Below are 27361 nucleotides of genomic sequence, written 5' to 3' on the forward strand. Positions count from 1 at the left end.
GTCAACTGCCATGTAAAATACATGGCTAATTACATTCGCGACGGAACAACATTATCGTCGTGGCACGCAGAGGCGTCAACAAGAGGTGGCGGCGGGAACAGCGACGCACGCCTCGTCCAAGGGGCCGACGCGACGTTGCGAGGAGAAGGGGTCAATAAGGACGCGGACACGAGGTTAAACCACAAGGGGTCACGCCCTAGAGAGGGGCTTCCCTGAAGTCCGAGATTGTCGGAGCCGGGTGGCACCGCGTGTGTCTCGTCCAGAGGTTCGGACCCGGTCGCGACAGAAGACCGGCGAAAGGTGGGAAGGACTCCCAAAGGCGTGATAGCGAGGCGCTCAGGTTCCTCCAATTATTAAGAGTTAAAGAGGTAATTAGTCGGGTGACGCCGCTTCTCGAGTGTTTACAGCGATCCAGCAAGAGGCGGTAAAACCTAACCTAAACGTTCCATGTTACAGTCTTTTATTTCCCTAAGAGACTCCTTGAGACACAAGGAAATAGACGTAAATCATAAAAAAAAAAAAATATTGCAAAGGGCGCCACCAAGTAAAATTTTAGAAACAAGAGTTAAATAAAATTAATGACGATAAAATGGGAACAAATCAAACATGGCGTATGAGACCGGGGAAAAAAAAATATATAACACGTTTAAAACGAAACCATGGAAACAAAACGACCATACACGCTGTAATATTTTTTTTTGGTAAATGAGACAGATACATTCATGTCAAATTATAAATATTTGTAAATTGTATATTTACATGAAAACACGACTGAAAAGTCCTGGGTTCGAATTCTTGCCTGGGAATTATGCTTTGTGTTATCCCAGTACCTTCGACAGTTAAAAGTTATTTGTAAACCGTTCCCTGAATTACTTTCCATTATTAACTACGCACAGAATAAGAATGAAACAAACAAAAGCAGTAAATTTTTTTTTAAAAATATATATTATATTTTCCATGGTTTATAAAATATAAGCTTGAATGAAAAAATCAATAAAAATATAAACTTATGCGCCAATTTTTGTAAGAAATACTCAGTATGATCTCGAATAACTTATTGTAGACAAAGTTCCAAAAATATTTCTTGCAGTATTACGAACTGTTTCTTGGCAACTGGTTTCTAAAGGGAATCATCTTTTGTAAAAGTACAGAATTATTTTTTTTTTTTCTCTCTACGTGTAGGAAAGCGCAATGGCTCTGAAACGCCACTGGTAATCACATTTAATAAATCTTTTAAGCGGTTTTGTAGATGGCGCGGCAACAACTAGAACTCGGCACGCCGTAGAAAGGTTATGCTTTTGATTTTTGTTTTTCGACGGCGTTAATTAACGCGCGCGATCGCTTATTTCTCTCTCTCTCTCTCTCTCTTTCTCTCTCTCTCTCTCTCTCTCGCAAGCCAGCGCAGCGTCGCTCTACGTCCCGCGATGCCTATCTCTGGAAAGAAAAAAAATAAACGTGGGACCGTTTTTCCTCCGCGGGGCTGTTTTCTTCGCGCGGAGGAACCAACCAACCTCCTCGTCACGAGCCTGGCCGCTGCCGCGCGGAAGGCGTGGTTACGGGGGAATGAGTGGCGGGTGTTGGCGCGGTGCCGCCCGAACACACGGCTCCCAGACTTTCAGTTGCGCGATTAACTGTTCTATCGTTTACCCGCCCCGCTTGATCGAAGCTCGCCTTCGGTAGCTACTGCTGCCACTAGTGTTTATACACACACACACCACACACACACACCACACACACACATTCATACACACAGGCTGGGTCAGAATTCCATCGACAAACTATACGCCACGCACGTCTGTCACGAAAATTTTCAAGTCGAAAACATTTTTTGTACTGACTTGAAAATCGTAAGTCCTTCCCAAGACTGGTAATACACATTTCAAGATTGGTCATCAGCAAACTAATGGAGTTTTAAGGCTACGTCGTACAAAACCATTTTGATTAATTTTTCCCCCTTCATTTTATTTTGATATTATTTAATGGACACTATTACATTTGTTGTTAAGTCAAAAATTCACTAAGATTAATTTAAAATCAAATTATTACTAATTTATCACGTTTCCGATAAGAAAACTGACTATAAAAAAAAGGAATATAAAAAATGTTTTACACTTATACATAGGGGCAGGCATTTTTCGCGAAAATCTGAACGCCTACTAGACTGCAACACGGTATACCCGCACCAGAGGTTTCTTCCTTGTGATTGGCGGCAGTCTGCGAGATAAGTCGTCGTCGTGTTTGACGTAGCCACTCAGGAAGCGTTTGCTTCCGCGCTTAATTACTGTGATTGGTGTTGCAACAGTTGACACGTACCTGAAAGAAACTCACCCAATCACGAAACACAGACGATGCTACAGTGTTTTAACTTTCACCTAGTCTGGGAATCTTTTCGCGAAATATGCATGGCCCTACTTAGGCCTATACAGTTTAAAATTGTACGGTGGGCGATGTCTTGCGACTGGCGTGTTTTAAAAACTACCGTTATTTTTATTTGAGTTTCTTGCGAAGTTTACAAACCCAGCCCATTAGAACGGGAAGGAGAAATCAAATGAAAACTGGGCAATCGAATCAGATGCCGCTACGGTATTAACAGTACGGCAAAGGTTTAGTCGTCTCTTCGGAAAGAATGGGAAGAGGGGAAAAAATAAGGGGGGGAAGTGGAAAGGAATTCATCTCGTGTCTTTCCTGCACAACGAGCAATGCAGGGCGTCTCTTGGATACCCCGCGGTTTTATGGCAGCTATTCCACTCGGAGTTCCGCTTTATTTATATCCACCCCTTCCCCCCCTGCAAGCATAATGACAGTGACCTACTTGAGCGAGGTCAACTCCGGTCTTGTGGGGTTCCGCATGCCGACATCCACAATTCCCTAGGCTCGGAAATTAGGCCCTGCCTTGCTATTTTTCACGTCCCGACTGTTTGAATAAAACACGACGGAAGAAGTTTCAAAGCTGACAGTGTCGTTTCCCGGTCGGATTGGAATGCGAGTTCGGGTTGTGTCACGACCGTAATTGCACGTCAGGTGTAAATTTATAATTTATTCATAATCCAAGTCATTTAAGCTGTCTTGTGGCGTTTATCGATAAAGATACGGATGGAGATTCGTGGTACACGAAGAGATACGTTCTGGTTTGTTGTTATAGTGTTGTTACGACGTAAGTTTTGATAACCTATTGTAGTACTTCCGAATCGTAAATTTTCAGCCAGTGAAACTCATTGTAAACTTGAGTTTTTTTTTGGTAACACATTATATAATTCTCCGAACATAAACACATTTTTCTTCTAGTTTTTTAATTGCTATGCCAATAAGGAGTAGATTAAATATTCCACTGTTAAATAATTTTCAGGTTAAACAAATACTAAATTAAAAAAAAAACTTTTTAACATACAAAAATTGTTTTCTGTGTTTTTTTTTATTTCAGGTAACAATTTCTTGCAAAAACATCCTACAGAGCAATTCAGTGCTACGTTTCACTGTGTAGGCATTTGTATTTACTCTTTCTACCTATCCTTTGCTATCTGTACATATTCACGAAAATATTTTCTTAATTTTTTTTTGCGTGACATATAGTATCGTTGTCACTCGCTAGAGGTTCATTTCGTGTGTTACCACGGCGAAATGAAGCATACGACTTTACCTCAACCATTATATTCTCGCAAAAATTGCATAGATATCATACATATCTGTAATAAAAAAAATTCTAACTTGAAGGGCGGAGACTAGAAGGCGTGAATATGTATTTGTTATGTGGGAGGATAAATCGAAGCTCGGTGGTGCTTCTAGCGCAGTATCGTCTCATCTGAATTGGAGCGTAGCATTCTCGTCGTGCATGGGACAAATAAGAAATATGGGCGGTGACCGTAACATTATCTGGTCGAGAAATGAAGACAAAGGTGTAATGCATGTCCCTTGAGTGCTTTCAATAATCTGCAAGGAGCGTTTCATGTGTGAAAAATTATCCTTAAACACGCGTTTTAGCCATTTTCACTCTTCCAAAAAAAATATACAGTGAAAAAAAATTACGGAAACAGAATAAATTATTCATCCGCCCTTAGCGCTTGTTGAATGCTTTCCGTAAACACATAGCACTGGGGTTTCTTGAGCACAGGAGCGAACGCAGAATTTGTTTTCGCGGAGTGAGGTTTTTCGGACTAGTGGGATATAACCACTTTGCCTCCTGTTTCCTTTCAAATTCTTTTCATGTGTTGGTGGGAATTATATATATATATATACACACACACACACATACATACACGGTGTGATTAATCACCTGCAATCTCCTACCCCCTCCTTACGTACGCCCCTTCTTGAGCAGCTTTGAAATCGCGTGGTTTCTTCTGAAGCTCTATCTACACACTGTAATGTGTGCCCCAATAGGCTTGGGCCTCGAGCAGGCTATCAAAATGCTTGTTCGTTTGAACTCGTACCAGATAACGCGAGGGACATTTTTTGACGGGATGATTCTACTGACCAAACTGTTACGCTAATGCCATTAATGACATTGTCCCCCCCCTCCCTCCCCCTACCCACCGGCCACAGAACGAGAGTGGCACTTGAGGCCTAGTTGTTTAACTGATGCTTGCCCGGAGGGGGGGGGGGGGGGCGTGGTCGTATGTGCCTCACGAGGCAGGAATAATTTCCTGGTCCGAGGGAGGCAATGAAAGGTGCAATCGAGGCCAAAGTAGAAACGTCAAATCGTCGTTTTACGACCGGTAATTGGGGCCCTCGACAGTCCTGCTATCGTTCAGGCAACCGACAACTCCGGACATTCGGGGTAGCTTTGCACCGGGTCGCCACGACATCCAACGAGGAAAGGAAAAACCACCATGGCCAGCACGCTTGGCTGTGTCGCTCGAAGACCTGAGGCAATTTCATCATTGAAAAACTCGACACGTGAACGTACGGCGATGGTTTGTCCAGAAATACACCTGTTCTCCCCCCCCCCCCCCCTTTTTCGTAGGGGTGCTGCACGATTCAACTCGTGAAGCCGAAGTCAAATCTTAAAAATACAAAATTTTAAGTATATAAGTCAAATTGACAGACTCCCGAGAATAAGACCAACGACGGAAAAAAAAAAAATTCTTTATTAGTCTCACAGTTTAGATTTTAATTTTTCGGAAAATATAAATAGAATAACATAGGCAGAGATTCAGTGGGTGTAGATTAAGAAAATGTTGACGGTAAATACTTATTCTATTTGTGTAAAAGATAATAACGTAAAAATTTGAGGAATCTAAAAGATTTTCGAGCATGTGTAAGAATTTTGCCAGGTAATACACTGCAAAGAATCTTTCTTTATGGCAAAGTACAATGTACACGTTAAAAGAAATTTTGTTCAACTCAAAACGTAAAGTAAAACATACCTATTTTGGTAATTATGTATTAGTAAAATTTTAAACAAACCTTTTTCCGTGGAAAATAAAGTGATTTGGTGGTTTAAGTATTAAAAACTTGCAACATAGAGTTGATGAATCCACATAAACAGTATTTCCGTTAAAATCATGCACAGGTCCGGCCGGCGAGGGACCCAGGCCACTCACCTTGACAGTCTGGCTCTTGAGCGGCTTGTCTGGGTCGGGCACGTACTCCATGGTGATGCCATAGAACTGGCCCTTGTTGATGTAGGTGATCCTGTCGTCCTCCCGCCTCTGGCTCGTCGAGATGGGCGACTCCAGGTGGTACTTGAAGCCGTACTGCGAGTACCTGCGACACAAACGTGGTCCAGTCATCGCATCAAACTTTGTTGTAACAGGATGTACAAAGAAAACTTGGAAGTTGAAATTGGTCAGGGGATGTATTTTAAAACCTGGAAAAAGTCACGGTAATTTGCGAGGGAAATGACATGAGAACACATTTTTTTTTTCTGATGGTGATTTAGTGCATAGTCATACCACACCGTAGAATCGCGTATGTAAGGTTCTGTTTGAACTGGGCCAACTTTAGGAACATTGGAGGCATTATTTATTTCAGAAAATTGCAAAAAATTTCACTAAGTAATGGGGAAGGGGCCGTCAAAATTAATTGCACCAGGGACCTTGGTTTCTCTGGACGATTGTTTGCCAAGTGTCACGAGTCATATTTTAGTTCGGGACAGGTGTGTGGGTGTGTATATATATATATATATATATATATATATATATATATATATATATATCAGGGCGCAACAACAGGGGGGGGCAAGGGTATTTCCCCCCCCCCTTCTGAAACCTTGAAGTGGGGGCAAACGGGGGCAAAGAAAGTGCTGTGTAATAAATTTTTAGATAATAAAACTGCTTAAATAGCACCATTTTCCACCTTGAAATACAAATTTTCCCGGGGGGGAACCTCCGGACCCCCCGCTTCAACAGGGGGGATCGATGATTCTTTATAAAAAGGTATATTGCCCCCCCTCCCCTTTTGGAAATTTAGTTGTTACGCCCCTGATATATATATATATATAACTCGGCGGAAGGCAGTAATACATCGCCGCGGAATAGCCCCGCCACGACAACACCTCTGGGGCGTCGCGAATTCACTTCACCACGACGCGATATCCCGGAGTCGAAAAACACCGACTTATAATCATCCAAAGAAACTGATAAAAAAAATGCGTCCATAAACAACAAATAAACTGGCGCACACAGTCACATCTTCATAGCTTCTCCCGGTGTTCGAACCAAACCCATAGGCCTCAAAAATAGGAATCTGATAGGTTTTTTTTTACATGCAAACATCTTAACTATCGGTACGCGGCATTCGGTACGAGTAATTTCGTGAACGGAACGGAAGTCGCATGGAACGGAAATGCGTAACCACGGTGCTGCCATCTGTGACGGATGGCGCGAATCAAAGTTCACAAAGCCAAAGGTAAACTCTAAAGTATTAACTGTATAAATAATTTTTTAAAAAATATTGACAGTACTTTAATACAATTCCTTGTCGAAAATCAGGTTCAACCCCGGTTTTTTTTTTTTTTTTTTTTTTTCGCTTTTATCGGAGCCGTTTAAAAATTTCGGTCCACTAATCGAACGATTCAATAGCCGACGTAGCCGCTCCGGCAGCGAATTCTAGCGGCCGACGATGTGTAAATCGCGTCCAGAAAATAAATGTCGTCGATAACACAATTCGCGTGTATTTATCATCCCTGGACATTATTTTTTTAAAGAATTACACGTTGAATTTCGCGTAAGAGTTTAGAAGTTTACCGAGGTTAGATGTTACACATCACTGGCAAGCACTGAAATACTCGTTTTTATTTTTATTTTTTCATTTTTTTTATTTTTTTTTCAAACCAAGTTCACCCGGGGGGGGGGGGGGGGGAAGTATGCAGGTCAAAGAGTAACTACTTTTTTTTTTTTTTTAACCTAAAATTGTCACCACCGACGTTGATGTGTGTCCGGCGCACAGGAATGACGTCCCCGATTGTTTGTCCCTTGTGCCGCCCCCCCCCCCCCCCTTACCATCCACGGCTGACACGTCGGAAACAAGTTTTCACACCCGGCGCGGGCGCGCGAGAGCTTCCGACAACGGCGGGCCTTTCGCAGATCGCATCTGCCTCATAAACACACCCCCTCCCCCTCAATCATGCCTTGTCAGCGCGGAAATCACGTCTCCATCAGTTAGAAGGATGCGGGAGAGGGGGAGGGAGGAATATTATTGACACTTCCGGCCGTCAAAGCTTTGTCGGGCGGCGCGGGCTGGCACCAGCCGTGTTGAGTACCTGTGATGTCTGTGTACAACCGGGGGAGGGGGGGGGGGTGTTTTTTTGAACCGGCAAGTTGGAAAATTAGAGGAGGGGTGGGGTGGGGGGTAGGGAGGCTACGCAATCCCCTCTCGACACCCATAAATACTGCATGGACGATGCTGTGGACGTGTTGGGACCTTATTCGCCATGAAGCTCCTGGTTCTACTTCTGGCGGTCTTCGCAGCCTACTGCGTGGTGAGCATCGTCAATATTACACCACAGACTAGCACCGGAAAACTCTGCACCAACAACACAGGCGAGAACGTGAAAAAAAAAACACGGGGAAAAAAAAACCGACACTAATATTTTGTGTCAAATCACGATCAACTTCTTCACAAGAAATTAGAAGAAGAAAAAATGGAGTTTTATTTTAACTCATAAATCTATGTAATTTTCAAACAAAAGTATTTTTTTCCCAAGAGAAAATAAAGTTATTTTCGTTGTCATAATATTGGTAAAAAGGTGCGTTAAACAGATGCGTAGTTCATGGGCGGCATACCCTCTGCCATCTATCGTTCTGGCCTTGAAAAACAAACGCAAGGTTTTCACACAAAAATTATTGGAGCTGTCCGGTATCAGTCTTTAGCGTATTTGGTATCGTTCTCGGCTACTTTGAGAAAAAATACGCTTGGTTGAAGAATTCCGTATGTTATGCACCGAAACAAAATCTCTCACATGACGGTACGCTGGGTTGGAAGTTATAAAAAGAAGGTTTTTACAGTAGCAATTTTTGAATCATTAAGACTTGGGGCAGTTATCGGCCACAACAATGGAAAATCACTGGACTACCGAACCCCTGAATGAAAATGCTAGCTGTAAAAAAACGTTACGCACGTGTTAACAGCTATTTTATTTTATGTGCAACATCTTAGCTCTCGGTATACGTCATTTGGTGGGACTCGAAAATCAGGTCCAAAGCCGAGGTTTAGTATTTTTCCAAGTTTTTTTTTTCTCGCTTTGATCGAAGCTGTTACTTTATATAGTTTTAAATTTCGCTTTGCAAATCGAATGATTCGATAGTCGATGCAGCTGCTCCGGCAGCGAATTATAGCGGCGGGCGTGGAAATTACGTGTGATTCACACCCAGAAATGTAGTTGAAAACACAAACTTTCGTACAATTTTCACGGTCAGCATTATCTCAAAGAATTATACGTTGAATTTCGTGTTCAAGTTTTTCGTATTATAAGTGTATTTGCTACATGAGAAAAAAAAAATTGAATTTGGTCGTTACCGAGGTTATATTGTGTTCGCACGTCACTGTCGAGTTACTGAAAGACTCTCTCGCAATATTTTTTTTTACTGAAAAAAAAAAAACACGTGACTAGATTCCTGCAGTCCCATTTTGGAAACATACTCCAAAAAGAAAAGAAAAAACACCTCACTAGTCCCATTTTGGAAATATTTATTTTGGAGGAATCTTGAGAATTATCAGAATAAAGTAAAGTAGTTTAAACGCACGGTTCAGGTGGAGCTTTTAACGAAACGTTTTTTTTTTTTGTTTCAGCTGGGGGTGGACTTCCTGGTGATGGCCCAGTTCGGACCGCCGCCGCCGCCGGGTTGTCGCGGGGGCGGAAGGGGGCCGGGGGGGTTCGGACCCCCGCCGCCTCCAGCCAACTGTGAGTACTCCGCTATATATGGACGGAGCTGAAGTTATTTTGAGTAATCATGCTAATGATTGAAAACAGTAAAGGTCGTAGGCTCCCGCGGCCACTGTCTGAAGTTTTTTTTTTTGGCCCGAGGAACTCGGCCGCATCGAGGGCGGAGGTTTCACAAGTTTCGGTAGAAACTGCATTCGCCATCTTCAGGGCAGCATCGGTACAGACGGGTGGTTAGATGCTACCCTGACGATGGCGACTGCAATATACATAGACCGAAACGTGTATGAAACCTTTGTCCTAGAAACGGCTAAATCTCACAAGCCAAGGAACTTCTGATTGTAAATCATGGTTTTTTCTTCTTCGCTATGCCCGCCACAATAGTAATATACTGCCCACAGTTGTATAGTTGTAAGAAAAAAATACGAAATTAATGATGAGAATAAGTAAATCGATTAATAAGAGAAGTCTTGTACTCTAAACACTGTTTAAAAATGGTTCAATTAAAATTTAAGAAGAACTTTGGTTGAAATGATTTAGTTATTTTCGTAAACTTTCTAATAGTTTTCATCTAAAATTTGGGAAGAACTAAGTTAACTTGACTATGAAAATTCTCTAGAAATATCTTGGAATGTTTACAAAATATTCAACTTGTTTAGTCTCCAGCAGAAACATTCTTATTCTTTTCACTTTCCAGGTACTGCTTATCGCATATGCATTCTTCGTTTTAAAAGTCCGTAATTTTACTGTGATTTCTAACAGAGCATTAAATGTTACCTGCAACATAATGTACACATTTCCCTTATTGGTTTGAAAAGATTATTTAGTCTAATTTGCATGTTTGATATGATTTCGTGAATGCATACATAGACCAAGTTTTTCGGTTGTTGTTGATAATATATGCATTATTAAAAAAAATAATAAATATTGCTTCATCACGTCATAATATAAATTTTTAATACATTTTGTAATATTACGAAAGTATTTTTGTAAAGTTTAGTAAAACATTTTACTGCAGGGAAATTGGATTGAGGTAAAATGGAATTAAATTAGTCTCCGTACTAGATTGTTCGTTATACGAAAAAAAAAAAAATAATGGTGGGGGGGGGGGGGGGGGTGCGAAGTCTCTACACCTTTTTTCCCCCTGAAAATTTTGCCTTTAAAATGGTGTTTTATCCCTGAATGATTTAAATGTAATTTAGATCCCAGTGAACGAAAATGATAATGACTCAAAACATACACGTATCTGAAGAGCGCGCCAGCCCGTGCATAGCTAACGTTTACTTTACACAGACTCGATGTTGTAACAGCCCCGGTTCGCGGCGATACATTGTGTGGTTGCTCCGCGTGTGAAGTCTCACTTACAACGTGTGCCCATTTCATCTGCCGCTGAACGATAGGTTATCAAAGAAAATCCCCCCCCTTCCCCGCCACTACACTAGACATTCTTTTCTTCTTGGCATGATTATCTTCTCGACGTCTTCATAAACTCGACCTTCAATTAAAAAGCGTCGTGGAACGCTGGTCGTGCGCTCTAACGTCGTCATTTTATTATTATTATTATTATTTAATCATCGCGTCCCGAGCCCGACTCGTTACAACGTAATCACGCTGAAACGATCTTGGGTCGTCAGCTGCGTGCTACCACGTGACCAGCTGTCCTGCCGCTAGACGGAAGCGTCCCCGATATTGGAGGTTAGGTTTCGTCCGCCGTGAGAAGTCGAGGGAGTGGTCATGCGCCATAACTATCGTGTTAAAAACTGTGTTAAATCGGAGGCATAAAACACTATGTCCACTTCTGGCCCAAAATACACTTTTCAACCATGAACGTGATCACCGTTTGACGTTTATCCTAGTGGCGCACAACACTAATATCTACGATATGTCAAAAATGCACATATTTTGAGTACAAAATAGTTGAGAAAACAATTGAGATGTTAATTCTTTAAACTGCTTACATGAAAAATATGGTTTATGTGACATAACGTCTTTTCCCTCCGTGATACAGAATTGAAGTCAAAACTACAACCACTTGGATAACAAAACATTTGTGGTCACAGGCAAGACCGTATACTGAATTAAATTTCTTGAAAAGAAGGGGAAGGGGGAAGTGTGTGAAAGACCTCTTTTCCCGCTGTTTTCTTTCAAATTCTTTCCCTTTTTTTTGTTTGTAGGAATGATAGATTTTTTTAGGCTCTTGGTGAGTAGGGGATATGTACCTTTCCCCCATCCACCATTGCGCACGCCGTGTCATTACAATCATTCTTGATTTTTATCTCTATTTTAGTGGAAAAAAACATCAGTCGTAAGCAATTTAATATTTTTATACTCATTTATTTAACAATTACAACTAAATATAATAAAAAAATTCTTTAAAAAATTATAATACTGGTTACTTATATAGAATTAGGTTTACACTTAATATTATCACTACTGCTTTTCCTTGAATATTAAAATACGTAAAAACGCTTCATTAGTTATCTCGGGGTGCAAATTCATGATTCCCGCCCACGCAAATATTTTACTCAACTCCATCGCCCTATTTCCTTGAGGTGGGCGGAGGCGCAGTACTGCTGACAAACTTACTAGTGGAACGATTGGGCCGTTTCTTGAACGAGAACGCCAAATTACTGTTTGGTTGCTGAGGTCGCAGAAAGCAGAGCCTGCTATATAATATATTTTTTTCTGAAGCATAAAATTAAAAAAAAAAATCACTAGCCTACTCTCTTGCAGGGGTGTTTTAAGACATAAACTAATTCAATTCGATTGTATCGATAAAAAAAGGTTCGCAGTGATGCTGAGCGATTATTTTTATTCTCGAACGTTGAATCGAAAAGTTTTATGAGTCGACGTTCGTTAGTCCGTATCTCGCGAACGGTTTTTCATCCATCCCCTCCTACTTCGCCCGTCGCGTCGTCAGGTTCGACACGATCAATCAAGACGAAACAACGAGTCGACGAATCTACACAGGGGTACGAGAAAGAGACGGCGAGTAGGAACAGATGAGGAAAGGCTGGAGGGGCCCCCTATGTTCGCTGCTGCCCGTCAAAACGCCGAGAACGTCGGACCGAGCAGATCGATCATCGCGACGACAGTGCAGTCGAGGTCGACCGCTCGATATAAGAGTCTCGCTGGGACGTAGCCCTATGTCTCGGCGGTGGGATGGAGTATCGTCACTGTTTTGAACAGACTTCTGACAAATCATCCCCGTTTGCAACTGCAGACAATCTTCAACTCGAACGCAGCCCTGTCTTGCTACCATCCTGGCCAAATATAACGACAAGCAGGGGCGCAACAACTAAATTTCCAAGGGGGGGGGGAATATACCTTTTTATAAAGAATCATCTATCCCCCCTATTGAAGCGGGGGGTCCGGGGTCCTCCCCCGGGAAAATTTGTATTTCAAGGTGGAAAATGGAGCTATTTGAGCAGTTTTATTATCTAAAAATTGTTTACACAGCACTTTCTCTGCTCCCGTTTGCCCCCACTTGAAGGTTTCAGAGGGGGGGCAATATACCCTTGCCCCCCTTGTTGTTGCGCCCCTGACGACAAGTATGAATGAATGAATGAATGAACGGGGGATTGACGTCATGAAAGGGTGGTGAGGTAATAAAGGTGGCATTGACGAAATTAACGAAAAAAAAAGAGTGAACAAGAGCTGTCCGAACCCAAGTAAACCCTGCCGTCTGACGGTAACGTCGGCCTGTTAATAGCGAACTGGAACCACATTGGTGCTTTGGTGGGAGGCGAATCATCTGACCACTCAACCGCTGTGGCCCCAAGAGGTCATGTTTCCATAATTTAGCATCTTACACGCGCAATGAAAATCAGGGTTGGCAGCCATGTATGTGACCCGCGGGTTTTGAGTTGGATGTTATGAATAAAACCTATTTGAAAAAAAAAACTGTGTATTAACCACTTTTTAAAATACTAATATTATAAAAATAAATAACATTATTTTTTAATTAATTTTACAAAATATGTATGCTTAAGTGCGAAACAAAGGCTGATTTCAGCTTATCATAACTAATACCTTAGAAATTCATTCATGTAATAGATAAATAACGTTTTATGTTGAAAACCTAAGGGTGCAAACAACTAAACAGAAGACTTTCAATAGCCTTAATAATAAAAAGTTAATTCTTAAAAAAAACGGTTTCATAATACCCACCAAAATGCAGACATTTTGAACAAAATTTACAGTTAATGTCATAAAAAACCAGGAAAAAAAACCTTGGGTAAGGTTTTTATTTAAAAAAAAAAAAAGCCCTAGATTTTTCCAAACCTGGAATAAACTTAGCAAAGACCCCATTGGATTAGTTTTGGGCTTCAGTGCCTAGGGCGCAAGATGCATTAAATTGGTAAGCAAAGTGCCGACTTTACTTTTGATTTTAACCTAAAACGCTTGGAACTACACCTGAAAATACAGTTATCTGGGCAACAGTATGAGAGAGAGGAAGCCTGTCCCCATTCTTATATGAAGCTATGCTACTTGAAAGTTAACATAAGAATATATTGGAGCTTCTCAGGTATGTGTGCACCAGACTTATGAAAGGGAATAATTAATAATTTTTATTATAAATAAAATCTATTGGATTTTTTCTTTGCTTGCCTCATTTAATTTTTTATGATTTCACAGGGCTTATTTTTGTGAAGGGTCGATAACTTATTCTGATCTAGATTAAATTAGCGAACTCAAGCGCGCGTGAAGAACTTTTTACTGATGGACTTTTCTTGACCGTCTGTTTTGTTTCCAAAGATCCATTCTACATACGTGAATTTCGAACTGAGAGAACACACCGCAGAGCTCTTAGTGAACAGTAATCACCACGCTCATGACTCAAGACTTAGTCATAGCTTTGAATATAGGTCATAGAATGTGGAGGAGATGGTAATCTTGTTCGTTGCACTGCAAAAGGACGTAGGGCGACGCTAATCTGTGAATTTTTTTGTTTGTTTGTTTAGCGTCTACCAACTCCAGCTCTTCTTAGAGGATGCGCGATAATCCGGCGATGCCACCACTTAATCTCTACAGCAGCAGAGAGGCTGATCCAGACAACGAGCTGCTACTACTATTCTCCAACCACTAGTGAATTGCACCTCATGTAAATAAAACTATTTTATTTTTCATCGCAAAAACCTTCGTCTGATTTAACACATTTTGAAGTTACCCTGAATCCTGTTCTTAAAAAAAAAAAAATAATTTGAATATACAGACAACGTGTTTCAGAAAGAATTTTTCTTTTCAGAGTCGGACTAATTATCCCTGAGACTACCATAAGAATTGTGACATAGGTTACATAGGTTAAACAAGCTCGTCTCTTATTTGAAAGAATAAAACTCTTGCTTTCCCTTAAAAGAAGAACAGATGGGCGAAAAGAATCTTATCTGAGATATTATAAAATGTACGGTAGGTACAGCAACAAACGACTGTATACGTACTGAATTTATTATGAAACACCCCCATCCCCTCCAATAATAAAAAAAACACAAATTAAGTTGACGCCTCTTTATTTGTAATAAAAGTACTCGGCAAATAATTTCCTACCTTTTAAATGGCAGTTTCTGAAACTCATCATGACGGTTTTTTTTTAATTATTTGTTGATTGCAGGTTTCTACAAAGATTACTTTAGAAAACGAGAGTACAGAATATAAGCTATTCGCATTACCTATCCAATTCAGTTGTAGAACAGCAGAAGATGAAATTTCATTGAGTTAACCAGACGAAATTTTTTTTTTAATACATGCCTGATTTGATACTTACACAAAACAATGGCATACAACACTTTTTTTTTTATTTCTTTGCTTTCTACGACAGACGAAAGCTATGAAATCGCATATTCCCATACTTTCTCACCAAGAATTTTTTCACACAATTGCAATGCATACCCTACGACCGAAACGCAGCACGCAAAGATAAGGTAACACGCATCTCATCTGTAGAGTTTCCATCAATAAATAAAAATGAAAAAAAAAATGAAAAAAAAAAATGAAATAAATGATGAAGGCTCTTAAAGCCATGGCCTCCAAACGTTTAAAGCCGACCTCTGGCCGCATTACGAAGTAAGGAGAAGAAACGTTACGAGCGCCAATAAAAATCGCGGCGGCCGGTCGTGTTTGTTTCCGTCACAATGGGCTCTTGGCGAAAGAGATACCATGAACAAGGAGAGACGGGGTGGTTGAGAACAAGGAAGAGGGGAAGGAGAAGCACATACAGATCCAAATCTCGTCGCGCATGCCTCTACTCTCCTTTACCCCCCCCCCCCCCCTTCTCACTCACGCCAGTATTCAAAACCCTCGTGTAAGGCGTCACGTCTTATCTCGCCCGTCGCTCCACGGTCGCGCGGCGACGGCCTTGGGTCTGTCGCCTTGGCCGCTCCTCCGAGGTCGCCTCTGAAGTAGGATGGTCACGACCAAGGAGTACACACGTAAACAGAGATGTCACTCCTAGGTCGAACATAATTCCATTTTTTTCTTTCTCTCATTGAAATCTGTCACTAACGATTCTGACCACAACCAACCCCACAGTTAAAAAAAAAAAAAAAATAGTTTTGTCCCGAATTATATCAGAATAAAGCATTTTTTTTTTAAAAAAGAGAATTTCTCAAGTTCAGGATCTCAGTCTTTTTAATAAATACGTTTTGATAAAATATATATTATTTGTATTTCAGTGTCTTGATATTCATTACAAAAAAAATTAAGGATTTTCATAAGGTTTATTAGAGCCTAAAGGTTATGTTCGGTGATGAACTTATTTTCATAAATGCCTACCTAATGCAATGCACACAAATTTGATATATTGAAAGTGGTAGCTCTAAATACCCCAAAGACGCAAATATGAATGTATAATTAGTGCCTCCAAATAATCAACTGTTACATCCAAACACACGAGGGTTGGTACTAAAACAAAAAAAAAAACTTTTACCGAGGTACCTCGATTCCTTTAAATTTGAGACACGGCACACATTATTTAACACTTACGCATCCCATTTATTATTTTTAATACAACAGACAGGCATGGCACAGCGATCTTTTGACACCCCCCCTCGCGTGATACATTTACGCGAATTACGCTTTCAACTACCTACGTTTCTGTAAACAAGAATCACGCGTAGTTTGTACGCACCCCGCCGCTGGAATTTATAGCCGGAGCAGCACGTCAACTACCGAATCAATCCATTTGCAGACCGAAATTTTAAACTATATAAGGTTACGCTTCCGATAAAAGCAAAAAATAAATAAATTGGAAAAAAAAATTACTAAAACCCGCCTTTGGACCAGATTTTCAAAATGACTTTTATTAAAATACTGCCCATCTTGTTAAAATTCACTAAAAAGTTAATAAAAACAAATTTTATTTTGGTCTTCGTGAGCTTTGTTTTGCGGCATCCGCCACAGATGGCGGCGCCGTGGTTGTTACGCTTTTCCGTTCCTTCGATTCTGTCGCATTCGCGTAATTTCTCTCACCAAATGCTGTGCACCAAGATATCTGCGTCGTCGTTAACTCTGCGGTCCGCCCGTCCAAGGTCGATTGCTCACGGCTTCGGGCACAAGGCTCGGAAATGATTTCCGCCTTCGCGGGGCGATGCAACTCCCGATCGGTGGCCGGAAAACGATAAAATTTATTTCGAATCTAAGGCATCACGTGACAGGCTGGAATATCCCAACGAAATACAGGTCCCGCCAAAAGTAGACTTCACATTTGGTTGCCAAAAGGACTGGTTCACAGTTAGCTAAAAGGTTTGTCCTTCTTCAAAACCTTCATTTTTTAAAAAAAAATCGAGGTTGGTAATCCTTACTGGCACAATCTCACCAAACCTTGGTAATGCTGCAGGCGATCAGGAGTCCCTCCAATCAACACAGGCAATGAAGAAGCAATACGGTTCATGCCCCCACGGCGGCTGCCTTTGGCAAAGGAAGAAGAGGAAGAAGAGACAGAGAAAATGATTTCAGATATGATGAAGGCGAGGTAATAGAGCCTCAGCGAGTCTCTGGGCGTCTCCAGACATTTACGTATCAAAGTAGCATCATTAGATTTAGTAAGTTAATGTTTTTGTTATGAGTTTCTGGTAAAATTACTTAGTAATTTTCATAGCTCTTAAAATTCTCAATCATTATTTTACTAAATAACTTAATAATCGGTTGTAATTTTCGTCCTTAATAGGTTTTTTTTAATATTGTGTTTTGGAATAGCTTTGCTACAGAAGAAGTTATGATTTTGAAATGTTTTAAAAATATTTGAATTTGTATAAATTTGGTAAATATAGACTAACTTGAATAAGGTTTTTTTTAAAAAAAACCTGTAGCAATGATACGGTGATATGTTAAAAAAAATAATCGTAATTACTAGAGAAAGCTACCAAAAACGAATAGGAGTACAGAGAAAAATTTATTAAAGCTTTAATTTTTCTTTCTATAAAATTTGCTTACTAGGCGTAAACACAATTTTTTTTACAAATTTATTTTGGTCAAGAACGTAAGAATTAAGTATATACTATTATTTTTATTATTATAGTGGTCTTAAAATTTCGGTGACCTGTAGAATTTCACTAAACCAAACAGAGCGGTTTGAACTACTATGTGGTCTATTAAATTCGATCATTGAGAACATTATCACTTCATCAGTTTGACATGTCCTCCTGGTGTCAAATAACGCTGCAATGGTTTGCCACAGTCTTCCGCGGTACATAGGCTAAGAGGCAGCACAACAACCGACCTAAACCCAGGAAGGAAGTTTTTCCACAAAAGAAAAATCCCCTTCCCGGCTGGGATTCGAATCCAGAAGCTTCGACTCAACAAACCAAGGTTCGTGACAGCTGTCCCAAACGCCTGGACTGCATTTCCCTGAGAGCAAGAATCACCAGGCCCGAACACAAAACATACGAGATAATTCTTGAGCCCAAAACCATCACACACATATGTATGTTTTTGGAGTAAGTATAATTATAGTTTCTCACCAACCCTTCAGGCACAAGCCGGGAATATTAATTAATTTTTAAAACATGATAATAAAATGTGTGTTATGTTGATTGGCTTGTGGGTCCTAACCGCATCCAAGGCGAAGAATGGCAACTGGTACTCGGAAGATGGCGACTGCAAGATCGACCGAAACGTTGATGAAATCTCGCCCTTTACGAGGCTAGAATTCAAAAGCAAAGACTGCGATTCTTTCTTATATGCGTGTTCTTTCTCTTTTTTTCATGCACAATAGTAAAAGTATCGAAAAAAATAGCCCAAGAAACAGTTAGCCAAGTTGTTTTCATAATCATTTCCCTCTGCTGCAACACACACGGACGAATTAACTAACATTCAACAGTAAAAATAGTGCGCATCTTCATCTTAGTTAAGTAATGTAAATAAGAGTAGACGGCTCTTATCGTTCTTCGTGTACGGTAATAATGGAAAGAGAGCATTCCAAATACTTGTAAATGCCAGCCTAATCGCCTCTTTATTTATTTAACTCAAAACTAGCACATCTCTACTAAGGCTGACCCAAACCTGATTAACCAATATATCTTCTAACTCCTTCCCTTCCAACTCCCATCCTCATACTTTCCCTAGGTTTAGGCCGTTATATTTCAAGGAAGCCACTCAGAAGTAACTGGCAACGAGTACCAACTGCAGACTCTTCCAACTCTTACGACTGCTGACGTCATGACTTCTCATTCAAAGTGGTCGCACTATATGTTCGTCAACACACGCACGGCACTGAACGGATTTATTTAATTAAGGCGGTGCGCACACACAGCATTGGGAGCATCGGAACTTACGGAAGGGTGCCCCCCTCCCCCTCTGTGACCGGTCATGCACATCGAAGGATTTTTTTTCCCCTCTCTCGCCGATTCCCATCGGCATTACGATCGGATAAGCGAGCGCAGTCTTATTTAATACAGCGTATAGATGATTTCTCAGGCCATTTGATTGGTTCAACTGAGTTGCCTGGTTGACTCTCGACTATTTGACTGCCGTGTGAAGATACGTTTTTTTTGGGGGGGCTGGTTTCACACCAGGCAACTTGTGGCAGTTAACTTCTCTTCCCAACGGGAGTTCAGTTCAATGTTAGAACCCGATGCGCTTGCTCTCCTGCAAGAAGGGAAGCACAAAAAGAAGGGAGCCCAATCGAAGAAATAGTGTGAGTCCATCCGCTGTTGCAAAATCGGGAAACGGGCGTTTTCTCGCTACACAACTGCTTAGCCTCAAAGATAAATTCTTCCACTATTTCCACATGTCACGATCATCCTTCGAAGAGCTTCATATCCCCATATCGCGGGACTGCTTCTACGAAATTTCTTGTATGAACTGCTCCACATTGAAACCGACAAATGGAACGCATTCCGTTGCGACCTTGCTGGACTCAACTAGGTGACCGGTGTGAAGAACGAATGCCAAGTTAGTGTCTTTTATGTTGAGTCTGCTGGTGGGAGGTGAGCACGTGAAAGACACTGATGCCTATTGACCGCCCACCAGAGCGGACGAGTTGTCTGCGAGTGAAGGGGTTCGGGTGGTTCACAATCATTTGCCACACCATTTCACCCCTCGAAACCCGTCCGTCCAACTAGTGGAGTCAAGTAGTCTTTTCGACGAGTCGAGCACGTTTAACGCTTGAATCGCATTAGCGTGGATGCCGCGGTGCGATGGACGTGAATATTTTTTTTTATGTGTAACCAAAAACCAAAGGGAAATGTTAAAGTATTAACTCTTTAGTGAATGTTTAACAAGTCGAGCAGTGTTTTAGTAAAATTCCTTGTCGAAAAATCAGGTCCAAAGCTGGGGTTATGTTTTTTTCTTCGGGTCTTTTTCGATTATATCAGAGCCGTTTTATAAAATGGTTTCTACCTTATTCGCTCCGCAAATGGAATGATTCGATAGTCGACGTAGCTGCTCCGGCAACGAATTCTAGCGGCAGGTGCTGAACCTACGTGTTATTTTTTTTTTTTATCAATGACAGGGCCCTTCTTTTGGCGGCCATGTATGTTTCCTGCGAACGTAATGGGAAGGAAAAAAATGTTAATATTTAAAACTTTTTATCCTTGCACGTCCGCGCGGGGTGACACAAACAGCGACTTTCGCAATAGCGCGATGTGTTTTGCTGTCGCGCCGTCGCACTGTTGTGATTCCAGCGACAAGTTGGCCGCAGTGATGCTTTTACCGACGCCTTCCGGCTCCTCTCTTTGTAACGGGGAAAGGGGGAGAGGGAAAACTGTTCACAGCTTCACTCTGACGGGTGAGTGACGGGGTTACCGTCACTGTCCAGTGCCCCTAACATCCCGCCCCCTTGGCCAAGGGGGGGCGGGGTGTCCGGACGAGAGGAGCGTAAATACGGCGACGCATCAGTCGTCGTCGGACCCAGAGCGCTGTCGCCATGGGAAGCCGGCTGTTCCTGTTCGCCGTGCTGCTGAGTTGTCTGATGGCCGTGCGTGCAACTTTCTTCCCAGTTTTTTTCTTTCCAGCACGTTTTCAAAACGGAGCTATCGTTGCTATTCCGGACACTTGGGCTGGACTCGCAATGATGCGCACGCGCGAACGTCATTGTATTTTTTTCGACTTGGTTGCTGCCAAATTACTACAAATATTTTAAATATTTGAGAAAATGTATATATTTTTTAAAAAAGGTTTGCCGGTTCGACGATCATGTACGCTAAGCACTTAAGTATAAATCATCAAACGAACTTAAAATATTTATTTAAATATATATTTTCGAGTTTCCGTGCGTTTATTTATGTTTCGAATATCAAAATCGAAAAGTTTTCGTATGTAAGTTAAAAACACCATGCGGGACCATCTAAACAAATAAACAAAAACATTAAGAAAATATTAAAATAAAGACAATGCTTTTCAGAAATAGGTATAAGAATTTACGATTTAATCCGTCCGTACGTCGAAAGTTACGGCTTGGCAAAGTTTCTGGCGGACCAACGGATGGAATTTCTTTTTTCGGGCGATCTGATTGGCTGCACGTCACGTGATCGACGGAAGGACGAGTTACGGACGGATGAGACGGATGATTGTTGAGTCCAGCTGAAGTTCCCTGGCGTTGCCCGGGCTGAACACGTCGCGAAGGAATAGGTCTCTTTCAGTCGAATATTTTAGTCGGGTGTTTTGCAGACACCAGGTACTTGTGGACACCCTGTTCAAGTCCACACAGAGACGCGACACTGACGTCAAGACTGCACTAGAGCTGTAGCAAACCGTATGTATTCGTTACTGAGTAACGGGTGCGGCATCTAGTAACGAATAACGAAACGTTACACACGAATGCATTTCGTTACTCGCATCTTCCGTATGTTTTACGCATGCGCGCGCTTATTCGTTACAAAGAACGATGTTTGTTTATTAAGAAAAGTATAATTTGGAAATTCGTCGTCCAAGTTTTTTACTGTTTATTAAAGGTATTGTGTGTGTAGACAAAGTTTGAGATTGGAACAGAAACAACGTAAGAAAGTATTTTTTACAAATTATAAATATGTATGTTTTTGTTTTTTTATTATCGCGTATTTTCACGTTTTTTGTTCTTATCTTAAAAGAGATATTATAATAAAGCTGCTCTAATGAGATTTTATTGTTTCTTGGTTAACAAAAGCTGTTAATTATCAAATACTTTTAATTGTTTATATTCGATTTATTATTATTTACGCGACGTCATACTGTACGCGTACGAAATACGACTCGATTCGTTGCTGTTACATAACATAGCATGTTATGCGGTATCAGAAGTAACGAGTAACGATACGATAGTAACGAGTACTAATTGTTATAGTAACGAATACATACGGGTACACTTTTTTTAGTTACTTTTACACCTCTAGACTGCGCGCCAGTTCTGTGCCTCGTGCGTAGGGGCGAAGGTGCGTGCGACGCGCCGGCCAGTATCGCCCTTGGCGCGACCGCAGCCGCGCTTCTCAGAGCTCGTGCGCACGGCGCTGTATAAACGGCGTTCTCGGCCCATATGTTTCGGAAAGCCTTCATTTCACAGACGAGAGAGACACACCCGAAGTTCCCCGAAGTTCATTCTCGCTTTTTTTTTTCTTCCGTACCACAACAGGTGTATTTATTTGGGTGAAAAAATCAAAAATTCGCGGGAATTTATTCTCCACATGCGCGGGTTTAACTTAAAAGATGTCATTCTTAAAATTAGCAAAAAGTAATTTAGAGAATTATTCAGTAGGTTAGCTACATTATAAATACTTTTAAAACATTGTGGATGGTTGGTTATATTAGGTAAGTATAGCTACATTAAAAATACTGTAAAATCATTTTATGGTTGCTTAGCATATAAGGTTTTAATAGGTAGCCAGCGCTAGGAAACCGTTTACATTATTTCACAGTATCTTTAAAGTAGCTATCCTAACCAAATGAACCGTCCACGATGTTTTAAAGTATTTATAATGTAGCTAACCTAACCTAATTGACCATTAGAGTTATCATGAGTTGTCCAAAATAAACATTCGCGGACACACGGCAAACGAAAAAGTATGGCGGCGCGGAATATTTGTAGCGCCAAATAAAATTATTCCCGAATTTTTAAATATTATTTACAATGAACAAAAAAAATAAAAATCCCGAAGATGCACGATCGGGCGTTTGGCTCTCTCGTCTGTGAAAGGAAGGCTTCCCGTATGTCTCAGTCGTGAGTGTTCATCCTCCCTCCTCCTCACCCCTCTTCCTTGCAGACGCAGCTGACGAGCTGGACGGGTGCTTCGCCGCCTCCCGGGGTGTTCCGGGCTCCCTGCTTCGGCAGCCTGCCGCAGTTCTCCGTCACCTTCACCATCAACAACGGTGAGTCGCTGTCTCGCCGGTCCGCGCGCGCACCGCGCACCCTTTGTCACCGCGGAGCTGGGTTTTGGTTTGGTTTTCCCGAAAATATTCTGTTCATTCAATGAGTAATTGAGCACAGAGGCAACGATGCCAAATATACACACAATAACGAAGATGATAATAATAATAATAATAATAGCTACACAAACCTGGTTACACAAGAGTCGCAGTTCCAAACTGAAAAAAAAAAAGTCTCTTCCAGCGATAATTGGTCACGAAGAAACACAAAAAGGATAAAATGAAATACAAGATGCAATTACACCATAAAACATACAGACCAACGTGAGGGAAAAGTAGGATTAAAAAAAAAAAAACCATCACACTGAGCTCTGGGAATCGCCAGGAGATTGGGCATGCTGTGACGTAGTTTCAAGTCACCATTTTTTTGTTTAAATCTCGCTATCGCCATATTGCTCCGCACAAAAATGTTTTATATTAATAATAAAAAATTATATATTATAATAAGAACATAAGATTATTACTAAATAAAATATTTATTTCAAATTTAAAAAATAAAATTATACCTTATGAAATGACAACGTGTGTCTGACATGGTTCAGTGGGTAGAAAAGGTTACATCGTGTATGAATGACGAGTATATAAAAACACTATAATCTGAACGACTTCACAGATTAGATGGGGTTGGTATGGTCGGCTAGATAGTTTCATTACGAAGACCTGAATTTACATTAATAGTCAATACAGTGTATAGTTAAATAATAAAATAAAACTCTTTTTCATTAAATAAGGGATTGAAACAAAAAATAAACAAATATGAAAAAAGTCTTTAAATTATTAAAATAACATAAGAAAAGCCTTCATAATAACTAAATCTTAGAAACTAAATATATTTCAATTTCAAGCTCATTTTAACTTTTAAGATCCCCCAATTACTTATCCGTACGCCCCTAATATGCATTAATTTACGAACTGAGGCTGTATTATATAGGCTATAATATGTAGTTTTTAAAGGGCATGCCATTTCAACATAGCCAGTAAACAGTTTAAAAACAAAAAGATTGAATTATTATCTTACAAACTTTGACTTTTTAGGTGTTAAAATTTTTTGCCGCATGAATTAATGTTACAAATTTCAGAATTTTTCATAAAAATTAATTTGGCTGTGACTGTGAATTAATTGTTTGATATTCTCTGAACATATGAGATCAGTAAGTATGACTGCAATTTATTTGGCATGTTTTGAGTTATTCCTGTATAATTCAAACACATAATAAAAACGAGACAATAGTTGTACTTCTAGTGACTAATTTTAGAGCTGGAATATGATTAAGAGGCTAGACAATCATAAAATTTTATGTTAAAGTCTCTATATATCTGATTAAGCTGATCAGGTGTATAATATTTTTTTTTCTTCGTAAAATAAGTTTCTTGATATAGGCTATACGTATATAATATTAAAAGAACACAAAATTTCGTAAAATTAAGAAAACAGTACGGACACTTGATGTTCTTAAAATGTGTTGCAGAAACTCACGCTGATTATGTTAAATAGTGGCCACACAAGGCTGTGCTCGCTATATTCGCTACCTATCGCGAAATTAATCCGCGTTTTCCTCCGGTCTCTACCTATGGTTTGAGATTGGTAAGGATAGAGCTGGCGAGACTTTTACCTATGAACACTTAATAACATAACGTTAACTGTATCAAAAACACCGTCAGAGTTATTTTCCCAGCGTGTTCTTCCTCTGAATCTTGGGTTTTGTGCTGGAACCAAAATAACACGATGGGCGCGATGCAAAAAAAAAAAACAATCACGTTTGACGTATCTGTGCAGTTTTTTTAATATATATTTTCATGGCGTCACGGGCGCGCGGTTGTTGAAATTTGCATCGTGATAGTTTTCCAACGATGCCTACAACGGTGCACAATCATGACCGTCGTATATGTAGTGAAAAGTGAAAACGTGATGGCAAGAAAAATGCCGTGTGAATGTTGTTTGTTTACGTTTGACGCGCGGATGAAAAAAAAATACAATTCACAATAACCCGTTATTTTGCACGCATAACGTCTGTCGTGCTGTTGTCATTCCAGCGTTTCACAAACCCTGGAAGTACCCCTACTGCGAGGCCTGTGCGTGAAGTGCTTTGTTTCATTGTGCTGATGCTAGTTCCTCGGTTCGAAACGTAAATCTGTGCTCATTGTTGCAGGTACGGCGTCCACAAATTCTTCGACGGGTTAGGAACTCCCTACATCCAAGTTGGCAACAGTATAACGTTCCACGTCAAACTTCAAGTCCAGCATGTTCTTGAGGATTTTCAACGACGACCAGTGTAACCCAGCAATGGCGTACGTCCATGAAATTATTCTGAATAATAATAAAAAAAGATGTGTAATGTAAATGTGTAGTTCGGCGTACTGTGGATAAATTTGAACGTATTGCAAGGAGGTTTATTTTGGAAACATACACTGTATTTTTTTTTGTAAATGAAACAGAAATATTAATGAAAAATTACAGATATTTGTAAATTTGTACATTTACACGAAAACAACTGTATCACTAAAAAATAGTGTTCGCATTTACACTGAGTTCGGATTCTTACCCGGGAATTTATGCTTTGTGTTGTCCCAGTACCTTCAATAGTTAAAGTTATTTGAAAACCGTTTTCTGAATAGATTTCCAGTATAATCTGCGCACATTAATAAGCATAATAAAACAAATGATGTCCAGTTATTGGATATTCGATTATCTTTTCCAGGGTTTAAAAATGTTATGCTTGAATTAAACCCCAATTAAAATAAAATATTATGTGACAATTTTCGTAAGAAATACTCAGTATTATATGGAGAAACGCATATCATATGTGCAAAAATAACCATAGCCATGTGTTCCTGGCAACTTGTTTCCGAAGGAATCTTTTGTTTAAGTATTTAAAAATCCTTTCTGTATCCATAATTGACGAAAAATTTTATTGTTTCGCTATAAGCTCCCACTTATAGGTTGGACTTAAAAAATTTATAAAAATTAGGAAGACTACAATAGTTTCTTAAAATAAACCAGTTAAGATTTTTATTACACGGGAATGCATTGAACAGTTCACACTATTACAGGTCCGAGTATTTGTAACATTACATAAAAAATTCCGGGAACCATTTTTCACATTTATTATTCTGTAAAAATTCTCTACCTCAAAGGCGTAATAAATTACGTTAACTATTTTTTTAAACTTTAAAAACGTTTTCGACCATCTTGTTGCACACTTTCTAATGGCGTAGCCTACAACGGACACTTAAGTCCATAGCCTGGTGATATAATACAATTGAATATCCGTCCAGAACAAGGTAGTAACCCCCACAAAAAAATTTTCAGTAGGAAGGAAAACATACTGCGTAAACTTTTAATGTTTCAAAGCCATAATTGCAATTAAACACGTGAATCAATGTCCTGATTTAACTCAGAACTTGTGACGGTCATAAGGAAATGAAAATAGACACATTTACCACGTTAACAGCCAGCTTTCTTAAAAATGAGGATTACAATACATTTCTGGGCGGCAATTCAGTTAACGAAGATACATAAAGCAATAATGAATAGAAAGTAAATAAAAATAACACAGTCTAAATTAAAAATCAATTTGAGTCTGAAATGCTGAATACTCTCTCAATAACTACAATTGAATTTTCTTATAACTTCGCAATTTTAGTAAAACTCTCTAAGAACAGTTGAATACATATCATCCAGAGCATTCGGTTACTGAGTTTTACGTGAATTTCAAAAGATTGAACTCGGAGCAACCTTTAAAATCTTGTTCAGAACACAAAAAAAAAAAAAAAAATTTGTAATCTGTTCAAATGCTTGCTTACCCATAAGATATCGGGATTAAGCGTACAGTTCTTGATAAGATCCAGCTATATGTATCCACGACGAATCTTTAGGTTATTTAAGGTGAGTTGTTAGTTGACACTGTGGATATATAAAGCTGGATTCACAATGATACGTCGAATCCGCCCGCCATCCATCCGTCCGTCAAAAAGCCGAGTGACTCACAATAATCCGCACGTCCGTGATTATATTTTTCCACTCAGATGCTGCCAACTGACTATCAAGGCTTTCGAAAAGTTTTGCAATGTTGACAATCGTGTACGCTAAGCACATATAATTGAAACTACTCTAAAATAATATTTTAATATAGTTTCGAGTTTCCCGTGCGTTATTAATTACTTTTTGTGTTTCAGACGATTTTTTGTTTCAAACATCGAACTTGAATT

The 27361-nt window shown here is 40.0% G+C and overlaps 1 protein-coding gene and 2 long non-coding RNA genes across 6 annotated transcripts in view; 2 read left to right on the forward strand and 1 right to left on the reverse strand.

The window, feature by feature from the left end:
- Positions 1–27361, reverse strand: part of LOC134539866 (protein grainyhead) — a 272758-nt gene that overhangs the window by 86530 nt on the left and 158867 nt on the right. For all 4 annotated transcript variants that reach the window (XM_063382210.1, XM_063382208.1, XM_063382207.1 and 1 more), the window contains exon 5: positions 5541–5703. In XM_063382210.1, coding sequence (XP_063238280.1) covers positions 5541–5703 — 163 coding nt within the window. The remainder of the gene's footprint in view (positions 1–5540; positions 5704–27361) is intronic.
- Positions 7853–14457, forward strand: LOC134540377 (uncharacterized). The gene is made up of 3 exons (XR_010076439.1): positions 7853–7918; positions 9229–9340; positions 14284–14457. It is a non-coding gene; the product is annotated as an uncharacterized LOC134540377 (long non-coding RNA).
- On the forward strand, positions 20662–25824 carry LOC134540082 (uncharacterized). The gene is made up of 3 exons (XR_010076405.1): positions 20662–20732; positions 22990–23095; positions 25303–25824. It is a non-coding gene; the product is annotated as an uncharacterized LOC134540082 (long non-coding RNA).

The sequence above is a fragment of the Bacillus rossius genome, chromosome 16 (genome assembly GCF_032445375.1).
Source record: "Bacillus rossius redtenbacheri isolate Brsri chromosome 16, Brsri_v3, whole genome shotgun sequence".
NCBI classification, from domain to species: Eukaryota; Metazoa; Arthropoda; class Insecta; order Phasmatodea; family Bacillidae; genus Bacillus; species Bacillus rossius.